Genomic DNA, 12652 nt, shown 5'->3' on the forward strand with positions numbered 1-12652 from the left:
TCCCTTCCAGCAGAATCCACACAATGAGGGTTTTATTTTTGTCAGTACAAAGGAAGAGTCTTCCTATGTTACAAACTTGATTCTTGCACAGAATTACGTTCTAATTTAACTCCATATTCAGGAGATGATCAACCTGTCTATAGTTTTCTTGCCTTAAGATACTGAAGAAAAGGGATACTGTTCTTCCTGAATGCTGCTACACAGGCAGCAATAAACGTAAGAAACATGCCGGCCCTAACAGCATTTTGCTCTCTGCCCAGAGTCAATAAATCCAAGCCAGCTGAGCCTGAAGATCTGCCACCTTAGCTGGATTTATGTCACCACTTATGGCAGCAGGAGTCTTCACCGTGACTCTTTCCTGAAGATGACAAGGGCATAAACAGCAAGCCTTAAACAACTTCTGTCATGACAAACAAGGACAAATCCATGTAACACAGTTTGTATTAAATAAGTGCACATTAATTAAGGTGGGGAAAGCTGAAGGACTATTAAGTGAAACATGGGGCAGAGCTGAAGGAGCTTGAAAGCTGCTTAAATTTCTCACATCACTCAGACTTTAGAGAGTCCAGAATCACTAAGAATGTAAAGAGCAGATGGGGAAAACACGCTCGAAGACCCCTCTGACATCTCACCAGCGTGAGACTTCTTAGTGACTTCAAGTAGAACACACTGAAAGCTACAGTTCTGATAAGCATGGCTCCTGTGTTTTTTGTCAATGCAAACGCTGCACACACAAAACAAACTGTTCTGAGGAAATACAATTGGACAATACTGGAGAAAAGCAGTAAACTACAAATATTTGTACATCATGTCACTTCCATTTTAGTTTTACATTCTATTCTTATTACCTGAATTATACCAAGCCAGTAAGAAATCAAATTCTAAAGGTTTCTTTTCCTTCAAGGCCCAAAGCACCCTCTTATGTTTCTTGCCATCGGGGTGGAAGTTGGAATCAGTCAAGTCAATAGTTATAACTGCAAAAATGTACAAAAGCTATTTTAATTCTATAGACTACATTTAACACCAAAATTAATTATTAAACAAACACAAAGAAACCAAAGAGCATTAGAATACCTTTTCACATGTACAGCATCTTTACAAACTATTTGGCTATGCAAATATGACTCCCCCCATTACGTAAATAATCTCCTCCCGTCATCTTTATTTTGAGTTAATACGGAACAGTTTCCTAGTGATGGCAACAACAAAATCCCAATGCAGGGCTTCCTGTGTTCAAGTTTCTGCCCATCAGCCCTTGTTTTACTGCTGTACGCCACCAAAAAAAGAGCCCACCCCCATCAACTCGACTCTCACACTTTAGGTATTTATAAACAGCAGTGAGATCCCCACTCAGCCTTTTCTTCCCCAGACTGAAGAGTCCCAGGACTCTCAGCCTTTCCTCTTACATCAGAAGATACAGATACCTCACAAAGCATACAAAAATTCTTCAGTTCTACATCACTCCAATATACGCACTTAATCAAAACATCAGAAAATTGAGACCTCGCAGGATACCCCCAAGAATGTTTTATTTCCTTATAGTTATTTTTTCATTTCTAAAGATGAGCTTTTCCTCTTCATGCAACCTTTTTTATCAACATCTGGAAAAATACCATCCAGACAATAATCATCTCTAAGGAAAGGTAAGTTTCAGTATTGCTCTTTTGACATCCTAACAAGGCATTTCACAAACAGACCTGAAGTAATCACTATTAATATCAATTATACTTACTGTATCTCATTGGTTTTTTACCAGAATACCGAGAAGGACGGCCTTCCAGTCCAAGCTCCTCATACGTATCTTTATCTACTGACAGAATTAGTTTTCCTAGAAACAAAACAAACTTTAAATGATTTTTCAGTTTAGTTTCCTTGGAAGTCTTCTGAGAAACACATACTTTGTACAACGTTAACTTTGGATCACTGGGTGTTGCTAATGTAATCCAGACTCCTTAGAACCAGATCTGCTCCTGACATTTAAATTCAATTGTTCTTTATTATCCTACAGGTCTTATGAATTTGAATGAGAGAAGTGAAATAATGTTACTGATTTAGGCACAGTTTGTTTGTTTGTTTGACTGTACTATGGGAGTATTTCACTCAGTCCTTCCCCTGCTTGACCCCCACATTTGCGGTGTCATTGGCTGAACACAGAGCTACACTTGGGATCTGATTCTGTAAACATCCCTTCATGCTCTGCTCAATTAAACATGCAAAAGCATTATCTCCAGCTCCCATGGGACTGCTCTCACTGAGTGAAACACGCTTATTAGCAATGAGCAGATAATGCTCAGGAGCACCTCCACTCCCCGGCTCAAAAGCCAAATCTGGCAGCTGCCACTTGGTACGCAATTTCACACAAAAGATTGCTACTGCAGTATTTAATTCTACTACAACATACGTAACAGTGTAATACAGAATACAAACAAATAAGGTTGTGCTGAATGTTTCAGACCTTGACATCACCGGGAACAGTAATGCTGTCTGTCCATTAATGCTGCACAGCTGGTAATAACCGCACCATACAAACTCAGTCACTACCAAGTACCCGTTCTGCTAGGACTATGCTAATGCAGTACATAAAATAATTGCTCCTCTGAAGAATTTGAATTTTCTTATGCCCTGACAGGCACCTGATCTATTTTAACACCTTGAGCTAGAGGGCGGACAACCCAATTTGTGTCTCTACTACATCTGTCAGACTTAAATGAGAAAACATATTTGAATGTCAGAATAGCTCCGTTATTTTCTTCGCATGCAAAATTCCATCTGAGAAAAAAATGCTTTGTCATAAAATAATGACGGGAATGCAAGAGAGGTTTTTCATGTCAAATACTTCTCAAATAATTAACACTGATTATTACAAAAGGTATTCCCAAACAATGCTTATTATTTCTCTTCTGGTACAAATCGTATCTTTAAGACCAGTAGGAAACAAGAAGTCGGAATGCAGTGCATTGAGAAAAATAATCATATGTAGCAGTTTCTGCCAGGTGAAGCACTGATATCTAATACTATCAATAAGCAACACTGATTTTGGAAATCATAATCAATGTACATATCTTAAAAAATCAAAAGAACATACCAGTTGGTAATAAAGCTGCGGTATTATCTTGATCAATTCTGGTGTTATAGGTAAGTGCATAGCATGAACCTTTAATGGTAAAGCAGAAAATGCTGAGATTATACAGCCTCTGGAGAAAGATACAACAAACAGGAAACATTCACTTCAAGATAATCAAGCATGCATCAAATCTTTTGAATTACTTTTAATTCTTAATTCTTTAATTCTGTGTTTTCACTAGGTAAGTTTCTTCCACCTTCTTCAACAAAATGTCTATTATTAATTTTATAAAGTTTACTATGTACTCATAATATAGGTAACATTACCAATATACCTCAATCCAGACACACTACTTCCATGTGCAAACTTTCCCACTCAGGAAATGGAAGAAACTGTACATAGAATTGAGTCGGAAGGGACCTTTAATGGTCACGTAGTCCAGCTCCCCTGCAATAAACAGAGACACCCACAGCTACATCAGTTTGCTCAGAGCACCGTCCAGCCTGACCTTGAGTGTCTCCAGGGATGGGGCTTCCAGATCTCTCTGTGCAACCCATGGCAGTGCCTCACCACCCCCCCCTTATTGTACAAAGCTTCTTCCCTATGTCCAAGCTAAATCTCCCCTCTTTCAGTATGACACCATTTTCTCTTGTCCTATCAAAATAGACCCTGCTAAAGTGTCTGCCCGCTTCTTTCTTACAGCCCCCCTTTAGATACTGAAAGGCCGCTATCAGGTCTCCCCAGAACCTTCACTTCTCCAGGCTGAACAGACCCAGCTCCCTCAGCCTGTCCTTGTAGAAGAGGTGTTCCAGCTTCCGAATAATTTTTGCGGCTCTCCTCTGGATATGCTCTAATAGGTCCACATCTCTCCTAAACCGAGGTCTTCATACCTGGATGCAGTACTCCAGATGATGTATCACCAACACAGAGTAGAGGGGAAGGATCACCTTCCTTGCCCTGCTGGCTACGCTTCTTTTGATACAGCCAAGGAGACAGCTGGCTTTCTGGGCTGAGGGCACACTGCTGGTTCATGACTAAGTCACCATCCATCAGTACCACCAAGTCCTTTCCAGCAGGGCTGTTCTCCATCCTTTCATCCCCCAGCTGATACCGACATCAGGGGTTGCCATGAACCAAGAGCAGGACCACTGGTGCACACAATCCCACTGTTGGCGCCACTGATGAAGATATTAAAGAGCATTGGTCCCAGTACTGACATCACTCATCACTGATCTCCATCTGGACACAGAGCCATTGACCATTACTCTCTGTGTATGATCTTGCAGCCAGTTTCTTGTCTGTTGAACAGTCCACCCATCAAATCAGATAAAGATGTTAGAGGGAGCCATACCAAAGGCCTTACAGACGAAAGCAGCATCTCTTCCCTTGTCCACTGTCAGTTACACCATCATAAAAAGTGACAAGGTTGGTCAGGAAAGACCTGCCCTTGGTGAAGCCATGCTGGTTGTCCCTTATCACCTCCCTGTCTTCTATGTGCCCCTTAGCATAGCTTCCAAGAGGATCTGCTTCATGATCATCCTCAGCACAGAGATGAGACTGACAGGTCAACAGTTCACTGGGTCATGCTTTCAATGTCTTAAAAAGAACAAACGAGTGTGACATAGTCTCTTTTCTAGTCAACAGGGACTTCACCTAACGGCCACGACCTGCCAAATATCTTCTGAACCATCCACTTGAGGGCGGTGTGAAGAGCAGTTGTCAGTGAAGACAGAGGCAAAAAAGTTGTAGAGTACCTCAGCCTTCTCCTTCTCCGTTGTTACCAGTCTGCCTGTACTGCCACCCTCTTGGACTCTTCTCTTCTGGTTTACAGACCTGTAGAAGCCTTTCTCGTTCCTCTTCAACCCTTGCCAAATGCAGTTCCAGCTCAGCCTTGGCCTTCCTGACCCCACCCCTACACATTCTAGCAGCATTCCCATACTCTCACCAGGGTACCTGTCCCTGCTTCCACTGCCTGTGCACTGAAATATGCTTTTTCTTGAAATATATGGGTTACCAGTTCACATAAAAGCAAGGTGGAACATGCTGACATCATCAACATATTTTGAGGCAGATACTTTTACAAAATCCTTCTGTTTTAGATGTGTTATTAGAAATACAAGAATCAGATAGCGTAAACTTGCTAATATGGAAGTGGTATTACATTTTCTATATCAAGAAATGGATCTCTCACTTTTCTATTTCTTTGACACGTTATTGTTTCTCCTCTCTTTTGCCTTTAAACTTGTTTTCCTCCCTAGCAATCATCCAGAAGATACAGCATCCATCAGGAGCCAAACAAGTGGGCCGTGTTGGATGGAAACAACATACTCTGAATGCACAAAGCAGGTTTGCTGGGCAGAGGCGGCATCTCTCTGATCTTTCTTTGCAACTTCTTACTGTGTAAGGATGGGTAACAACTTCAATACCCAAAAGGAAAAAGAAAAAAGCCAACAAAAAAAGGAGCAAGCCTTCTTTGCATCTAGGAAAATAGGCACAGGCTGCGCTGTGTTGAAACAGGAAGGAATCAGGGAGGAGAATCATGGAATTGCTCAGGTTGGAAGAGACCTTAAAGATCATCAAGTCCAACTGCAATCTGACCATGCTATCCTAACTAACGACCCTCTGCTCAATCATAGCCCTGAGAAGGGAGGTGATTTCTGCATAAGGTGGAAAAGATGAGAGGTGAGACTACACATAGGAGCCCTCCTGTCAGCCGACTTGCAGGGTTTGGATGGAATGGGAAAAACACAGAGAGGGAGCAACCCTAAGTTCCGGACTCACTGGTTGTAGGTAAATCATAAAGCAGATAAAGAAATGCATAGATTTTATAACCACGCTTTCTTCACGGCATAAAGAGAGGCAAATTAACGTTGCTGTTTATGAAAGACCCCCTTTGTGTGTGCCATACACCCTTACCTCTCCTCACAAAACAGTCAATGAATTCTTGAGCGACCAGCTGATGGACGGCCAAGCTCCTCACCAGGTAGTATTCCCCGACGTCTGCAATCGTGCTTTTCAGCACTTCGGGCAGCACGCCGCACTCAGGGATCAGCACAGACACCTGCCGGGAACAGATCCGTAAGGCAAAGCGTATCCCAAACTCGTTAAGAAACATAAAATGAACGAGAAAGCAGCTTCGGGCTACCGTCTTTAAAACGCCTTTAAAAACACCGTGCAGAAAGGATGGCTCCGAGCAGCCCGGCTGAGCCAGCAGCTACGGCTGCAAAGGAAGCACACCCAAAGCATCGGCCATATCCCCCCGCTGCCCCTTCCTCCCCTTCAAGGCACCGCCGCCTCCCGTACTCACGCGGTAGTTGTACGCGTGGTCCCGCACGTGCGCCGCGTGGCGGGAGCGCGCATGCCGCGCGTGGCCCTTCTCGCACACCAGCAGGTGGCGGGGAGCCTGCTGCAGGCTCCGAAACGGCACCGACATCCTCCGCTGCAACCTCCGGCACAAGAACGGCAACACCGCACAGCAGAGATGCAAAGCGTGGGACAGCCCGTGCGTGACGTTACTTCCGACAGCGCGCTGCTTCCGCGTAGGCTGGCCCCCGAGCGAGGTGTGCGCATGCGCTACGGCGACCCCGCACAGATGCACTGAGTACCTGCACACCCGCTGAGCGTGTGAGATATCAGATACAGTGCAGTGTGAGATATCAGATACAGTGCAGTGTGAGATATCAGATACAGTGCAGTGTCTGCTCGCTGCCTGATGGATCATAGAATCATAGTACGGCCATTGAAAAGGACCACAGTGATCACCTAGTTTCAGCCCCAGGGAGGGGGCATCCACAGCCTCGCTGGGCAACCTGTTCCAGTGTCTCACCACCTTCACAGTAAAGAATTTCTTCCTGGTGTCTAGTCTAAATGTGCCCTCTTCCAGTTTAAAGCCATTTCCCTTCATCCTGCCTCTACATGCCCTCAAAAAAAAAGTCCCTCCCCAGCTTTCCAGTAGGCCCCTTCAGGTACTGGAAGGCTGCTATGAGGTCTCCTTGGAGCCTTCTCTTCTCCATGCTGAAGAGCCTAAGCTCTCTCAGTTGGTCCTTGTACAGGAGTTTCTCCAGCCCTCTGGACATTGAGCCATTGACCACAGCCCTCTGAGTGCAACCATCCAGACAGTTCTTTTTCCAGCAAGTGGTTCATCCATCAAATCGATTTTTCTCCCATTTGGTGACTGGAATGTCATACGAGATAGTGTCAAACACTTTGCACAAGTCCAGGTAGATAACATCAGTTGCTCTTCCTTTATCCACTGATGCAATGACTCCATCACAGAAGGCCACAAAGTTTGTCATGCATGACTTGCCTTTACTGAAGCAATGTTAGCCACTGTGCTTCTAGAAATGGCTGGACGTCAAGAGGACAAGTTTGTTCAGTTGTTAACGTACAGATTATGGTAAGGTCGTTTGTTAACAGCCACATGGTTGCACAGATAGGAATGATCAAACTCCTATAATTTTACTAGTTCACTAGCTAAACATCATGGTGGTTTGATATCATAATTCAAGCACTCTCCTTCTCAACCTGGTCAGTTCATTGGCAGAGGTAAACAGACAGCACTTTGATATCCTAGATCTGTGTATTATACCTGGCACACAGCTCACTGAAGCTTCTGTGTTCTGCTTTGAATGCAGACTGCACTTTTCTGGTGTCCTGTCTTTAGATGTCTGTGATATTGCTGACTTAACTGTAAACAAGAGTGCTGTGAGAAGGCCGATCTTTGTATGACTTGTGTTAAAGAACTGCTTTTGGCTAATGGTAGGTGGGATGCTCCTGAGAAGCTACTAGTTCAGTGCTTCTGGCTTGTTAGGCTGGCTCAGACCCACTTGCTTCTGTGTTCATGCCTTCTGGGTGCTTGCTAATAAAGTAACTTCAGGACAGTGCTGCTCCAAACTCAGAGGCTTGCACACATTATGAGATCCCTGTCTCATTAACATTGGTTGAGGAGGTCTGAAATCTGCACTTACATTGCCTGTATAAATTGGGTTGTTAGGAATCAAGAATAGCTATGTAATCATAGTGGTCTTCTAATTTAAAGCGTGCAAAAATTAATGGGGAAAGCACAACTTGATGGATGTCAGTTATTACCATACCCACAGGCAGAAGCCTCTGTGAGCAGACAAGCATTACTCTCTGATGATCAGGAAGCCTGTTCTGCTAATGGGGTGAAAAGTTCAAGCCTCTGATCAATAAGCCCAGACAGCCAGAGAGGAAATTCAGCCATATTCAAGGCAGCCTGTGGAGCTGGGTTTGTTTTGATGGCTTGTTGGTTTTTTTGCCTGCTTTTTTTTTTTGTTTGTTTGTTTTTCATGAGCTTCTCTCACAAAAGTAATTTATGTTTTCTGCTAGGGATACAAATGGGTTAGAAAAGAAATGTGCAAAAAATACTTGCTGTGGAAAGAGCAAGAGAATCAAGATTCATGGCTTCATATTCAAGGGAGTTCAGTCAGTATTTGGGGGATTTTGGCAGCTGTGTATTTCACTGCAGTTCAGTAGAGCATCAAAGGATTTACACCATTGTTCAGTTAGTTTGGTTCATAAGTCAGACAATTCATTTTAACCTACCTTTACTTTTATGTCAGCTGTCCTACCACGCGGTATGTTTAGAGAACCCCAAGAAGACATTGAACTACATTAAAAAAAGACATTCAGTAGTCCAGTAGTCTGTGCTGTATCATGCAGAATTTCCCTCCTTAAATACTGAGCTAGATACCTGTATGCTAATTGTTGGTACATGTCACTTTTATAGTGATGATTACAGTTTGTGAGTAATTAGGTGTATGGTTTCTGCATATTGTTATTTTTTAGGAAAAGATATTCTGAACTTGGAATAATTGAAATTATTTGGCCCCAGTGAAGCTATCACAATTTTTGTAGGGATTTAAACCTGTATCAGGGCAATGCAGTTTTGTTGCAATTCGGCTTCGTTGTGCTCAACAGAGACTTACAGCCTGTAGCCAGGAGGAGGAAAGAAGTGCCTCAGGCAACCTCTTGTAATAGCCTCGGGTAGGGAAGGGTCTCTAAGACACTTCCTTGAACTAGTGAAAAATTGATTCCATTTCTGTATGAAACAAGGCCTGATTCACATGATGTACAGTATCTCTAATCGTTGAAGTCCAGGTATTTCTTTCACGTATCTTTTAATTACTGAAGGGCAGCCTTAACTCATTCTTTCAGGTGGGTATTCTGTGATTTACATGACTAAAGGACCGAGGCTTTCATAAAATCAAATCTTAACACGTTATTTGTCACGTCTTTATTTTTAATATGGTTTGCCTCTTTAAAAATGAACCGAGTTATTTTTCTTTTGAGACGCTACGTTTTTTTTCTTTCTTAAATATTGTTGACTACCAGAGAGAAAGAAGGAAGCTGTCCTTTCAACCTTTTAACCTTAGCTATCGTAATTAGTAATTTGCAAAACAGAAACAATTATCTCTAGTGCCTCGTTTGCCTGTAATCATACTAATGTGTGTAAGACTGAAAAATGGCATTTCACTTGACCCTTGTCAGCTGCTTTTTTCATTGAGGAAAGTGGAAAGATGGTGAAGAGCTTGATAGTTAGCTTTATATCCTGTTTTTACACGCTCTGGTCCAAATGCTTACAGCAGTGATGGGTTGTAAAAGTGATCCCACTCAGCCTTGTTTTCCTAGGAGCTTACAAACAAAGCTTCTGCCAAGCTACTCCCCAAAGCTGCTTTTCAAGCCAGGAAGAAAGAACGGTGAGTGCTAGCTATGGACAGAGCTGCGAGTTTTAGTTTAAATGCAGTTAAAACAAAACAAACCAAGATACAAACAAACTCAACACAAGGGATGTTTCTTTTATAGTTAAAAAAAAAGACAACCCTCTATGATCTGGGAAAGTCACTCAGTCTTGGGATGCGAGAGTGGGAGAAGGGAAAAATCATTCATCAGACAGGGCTCCAGGGAGCAGGAGTGGTTTTGGTCTTCAAGCAGTCACCTCTGTTTGCCTTTTAAGGGCCAGAATTTGGCTGAGCCCTGCATGGTGATGGGGAATTTTCTTGACTTTGTGTCTCCCTTTAAACAGATCCAATGCTGGTTGCATTGTGGCTATTTAGGGGTACCCTTGCAAGAAGCACTTTGTGTCAAGCTACTACATGGTGTTCAATGATGAATCGGGAGTGCATTTCTCCATTCACACTTCCATCAGAGGATAATATGGCCACATTCACCTGATTGCTCTGAAATGCCCTGGAGAGTGCTTCCACACTCAGCTAAATGCTTGACCTTCCACAGGCAATAAATTGGCAGTTGCCTATTTCAAGTAAAGGGAAGCTGAAAATGGTGCCAGCAGAAGAAGAAAGCTATAGAGAGAAGAGACTGCCTTCTAGCAAGCTGGAGAGCTCTTTCTCCAAGGCTGTGAGCTTTCCTGAGCAATCCAGCCTGTGCAAAGGTATTCAAAAAGCAGTTGCAAAACTGTCTGGACATCAATTTCTTTCCTTCATGAAAGCTATGAAGTTAAGTAACCAAAACTGTGTAATAACTTAAAATAACCTCAGATTAAATGAAAGCATCGTGTTCCCAGGCAGGAGTTGCTCCCTCAGGAGGATTCTCGTATCAAAGCGGTATTATCAGAAGTGAAGTTTAAATTTGAAGTTGCACTTTTTCTCTATCTTAGTGAGACTCAAATTTGACTGTAGAAATAGATAAAAATAGTAATCCTGGATACAGCAGTTAAGAACGGTGTTTTTTTGCACATATGCCCGTTTCATCACATTTATTTTAGAGTAAATCTTCCCTTTTCTCATTTCAGTCGACTCATTATTAGAATTATGGATGCCAGAGTTGTTCTGAGACATCTATTTCACTGCATTTACAATTACAGACATGAAGTTCAATACATTTCAAAGACATGATGTTATTGTTTCAGATACTTCTCACTTAAAAACTTCTACAAATATTATTCTCCGTTACTGGGCTGTCCTTATCATTCCATTTTAGATACGTTTTTAGCATTCAGACAACACTGTAGATTGCTCCTATCCCGCCAAAGCCTTATTTCTGCTCTAGGATCTAAATGTAAAAGCAGGACCTCTTCACAAGCTGCCCTGTATTCAGCATGTATATTCATCATTTGGAAAGTACTTTTCAAAGCTCTCACTGAGACTTAAATGAGGATGAAGGCTCTCAAGTTTAGCCTCCTATCTTTAAGTTGTCTAAGCTTTCGCAAAATTATTGACATCAATGTTCAGATAACCCCATAAACACCTGTTCATGATGCACATTTATTAACAGGCTTTGAAACACTTCTCTCCAGTCACCTGGAAGCTCCACTATGAGAAATGAGCTTTACGTGGACCTGATCATAAAATCATAGAGTCAAAGAATAGCTTGGGTTGGAAGGGACCTCAAGGATCATCAAGCTCCCCTCTGCCACATGCAGGGCCACCAAGCTCTACATCTAATATTAGATGATATTATCTGTTCTGGTCTTCATCATTTTTAAGACTGGAGGTCTCCCAAGCATTTATCCATTATTTTTCCTGGATAAAGTGTTTGAGAGCAAAACTAATCAAAAGTTTTGCCTCTGTAGGTCATCTTTTTATCCGAGGTCTGAGAGCTTCTGCATCTTTTGCTACACAAGCCATTCACAGCAAAACAGTTGTTATTTGCCACAAGGGGAGGAAAAATTCTTTAGAGCCAGTGTCTTTATATTCTGCCTGCTAGAGGTTTGTGTCTGGATGAAGTTCCTACCAATACTGCTGTTCCTGCTTCTGGCCAAATGTGTGAGGAAACAGGCAGTTTTAGACAAAAGTCTGGCAGTTTTAGACAAAAGTCTGGCAGTTTTAGACAAAAAAATCCAGGCAAGAAACTGCATCGTCCATTCAATCAATGAAGCAGCAAAAATCACATCAGTGTGAAGATACAGAACTTCAAATAAGCTTTTGAACTTCACTGTTTGCTTGGAGGATTATTGCTCTCTGCAGAACATACTGAAAGGTCACCACCTCACTGCTATTATCCACTGCATTTAAATGTGAAAAACAAAGCCGCTTGCACCTTGGCACAGTTCAGTGCCAATACTTTATGGATCTTCCTGTTCTGTAACATGAGTCAAGAAATGATGACTAAATGGATTCAGTCATAAACCATAATGAAATCACACCCACTAAACATATGGCAGGAATGACAGAATGTTACATAGAGTCGTTAGTCTTCCAATTTGCAAAGAAGACAGGCTTCACAGTTAAACAAAAATACTCTGCATTTGGCCAAGATAAACCTTTTGTTAGCAGACACAGAGGGACTTGTCTTGGGAAACAGATGTATCCTTCTCGAGGCAGGGGTAAGAGATTCCATTTATTTCTTTAGTTGGAGTAATAAGTAGAAAATGGCATACAAAAATTAAGTGAAAATAAGTAGAATCTTTGGGACAATGGATGAAAAAGAAAAACTCAGAGAGAAAATTACTCTTGAAATAAGCCTTTGAAAGAGAAAGCCTTGAAGTCATTTAATTTAATCACTGAAACCCTTCAATATTCAGAAGGAAAATGAATCCGTGGCTCTTCAAGATTTACTCTGTTCATTAGTTCATTCTTCCTCCTTGGTCATTAAGCTGCTTCTCCCTGT

At 42.1% G+C, this 12652-nt stretch overlaps 1 protein-coding gene across 1 annotated transcript; it reads right to left on the reverse strand.

Moving 5' to 3' along the window:
* Window positions 1-828: 828 nt before the first annotated feature.
* Window positions 829-6562, reverse strand: RPP40 (ribonuclease P/MRP subunit p40). The gene is made up of 5 exons (XM_072328099.1): window positions 6372-6562; window positions 5981-6125; window positions 3086-3154; window positions 1733-1828; window positions 829-974 (listed from the first exon to the last, which is right to left on the reverse strand). The coding sequence occupies exons 1-5, from the start codon at window positions 6495-6497 to the stop codon at window positions 829-831; spliced, it is 582 nt and encodes a 193-aa protein (XP_072184200.1). The 5' UTR covers window positions 6498-6562.
* Between the last annotated feature and the right edge of the window lie 6090 nt (window positions 6563-12652).

The sequence above is a fragment of the Excalfactoria chinensis genome, chromosome 2 (genome assembly GCF_039878825.1).
Source record: "Excalfactoria chinensis isolate bCotChi1 chromosome 2, bCotChi1.hap2, whole genome shotgun sequence".
NCBI lineage: Eukaryota > Metazoa > Chordata > Aves > Galliformes > Phasianidae > Excalfactoria > Excalfactoria chinensis.

Excerpts from the sequence above, each read along its gene's own strand:
- RPP40 (XM_072328099.1), bottom strand. The coding sequence starts at position 6,497 with ATGTCGGTGCCGTTTCGGAGCCTGCAGCAGGCTCCCCGCCACCTGCTG. Across the intron at positions 6,126-6,371 it reads ACCACGCGTACAACTACCGC|GTGTCTGTGCTGATCCCTGA; the intron begins GTGAGTACGGGA and ends TGTTCCCGGCAG. Across the intron at positions 975-1,732 it reads TAAAAAACCAATGAGATACA|TTATAACTATTGACTTGACT; the intron begins GTAAGTATAATT and ends ACATTTTTGCAG.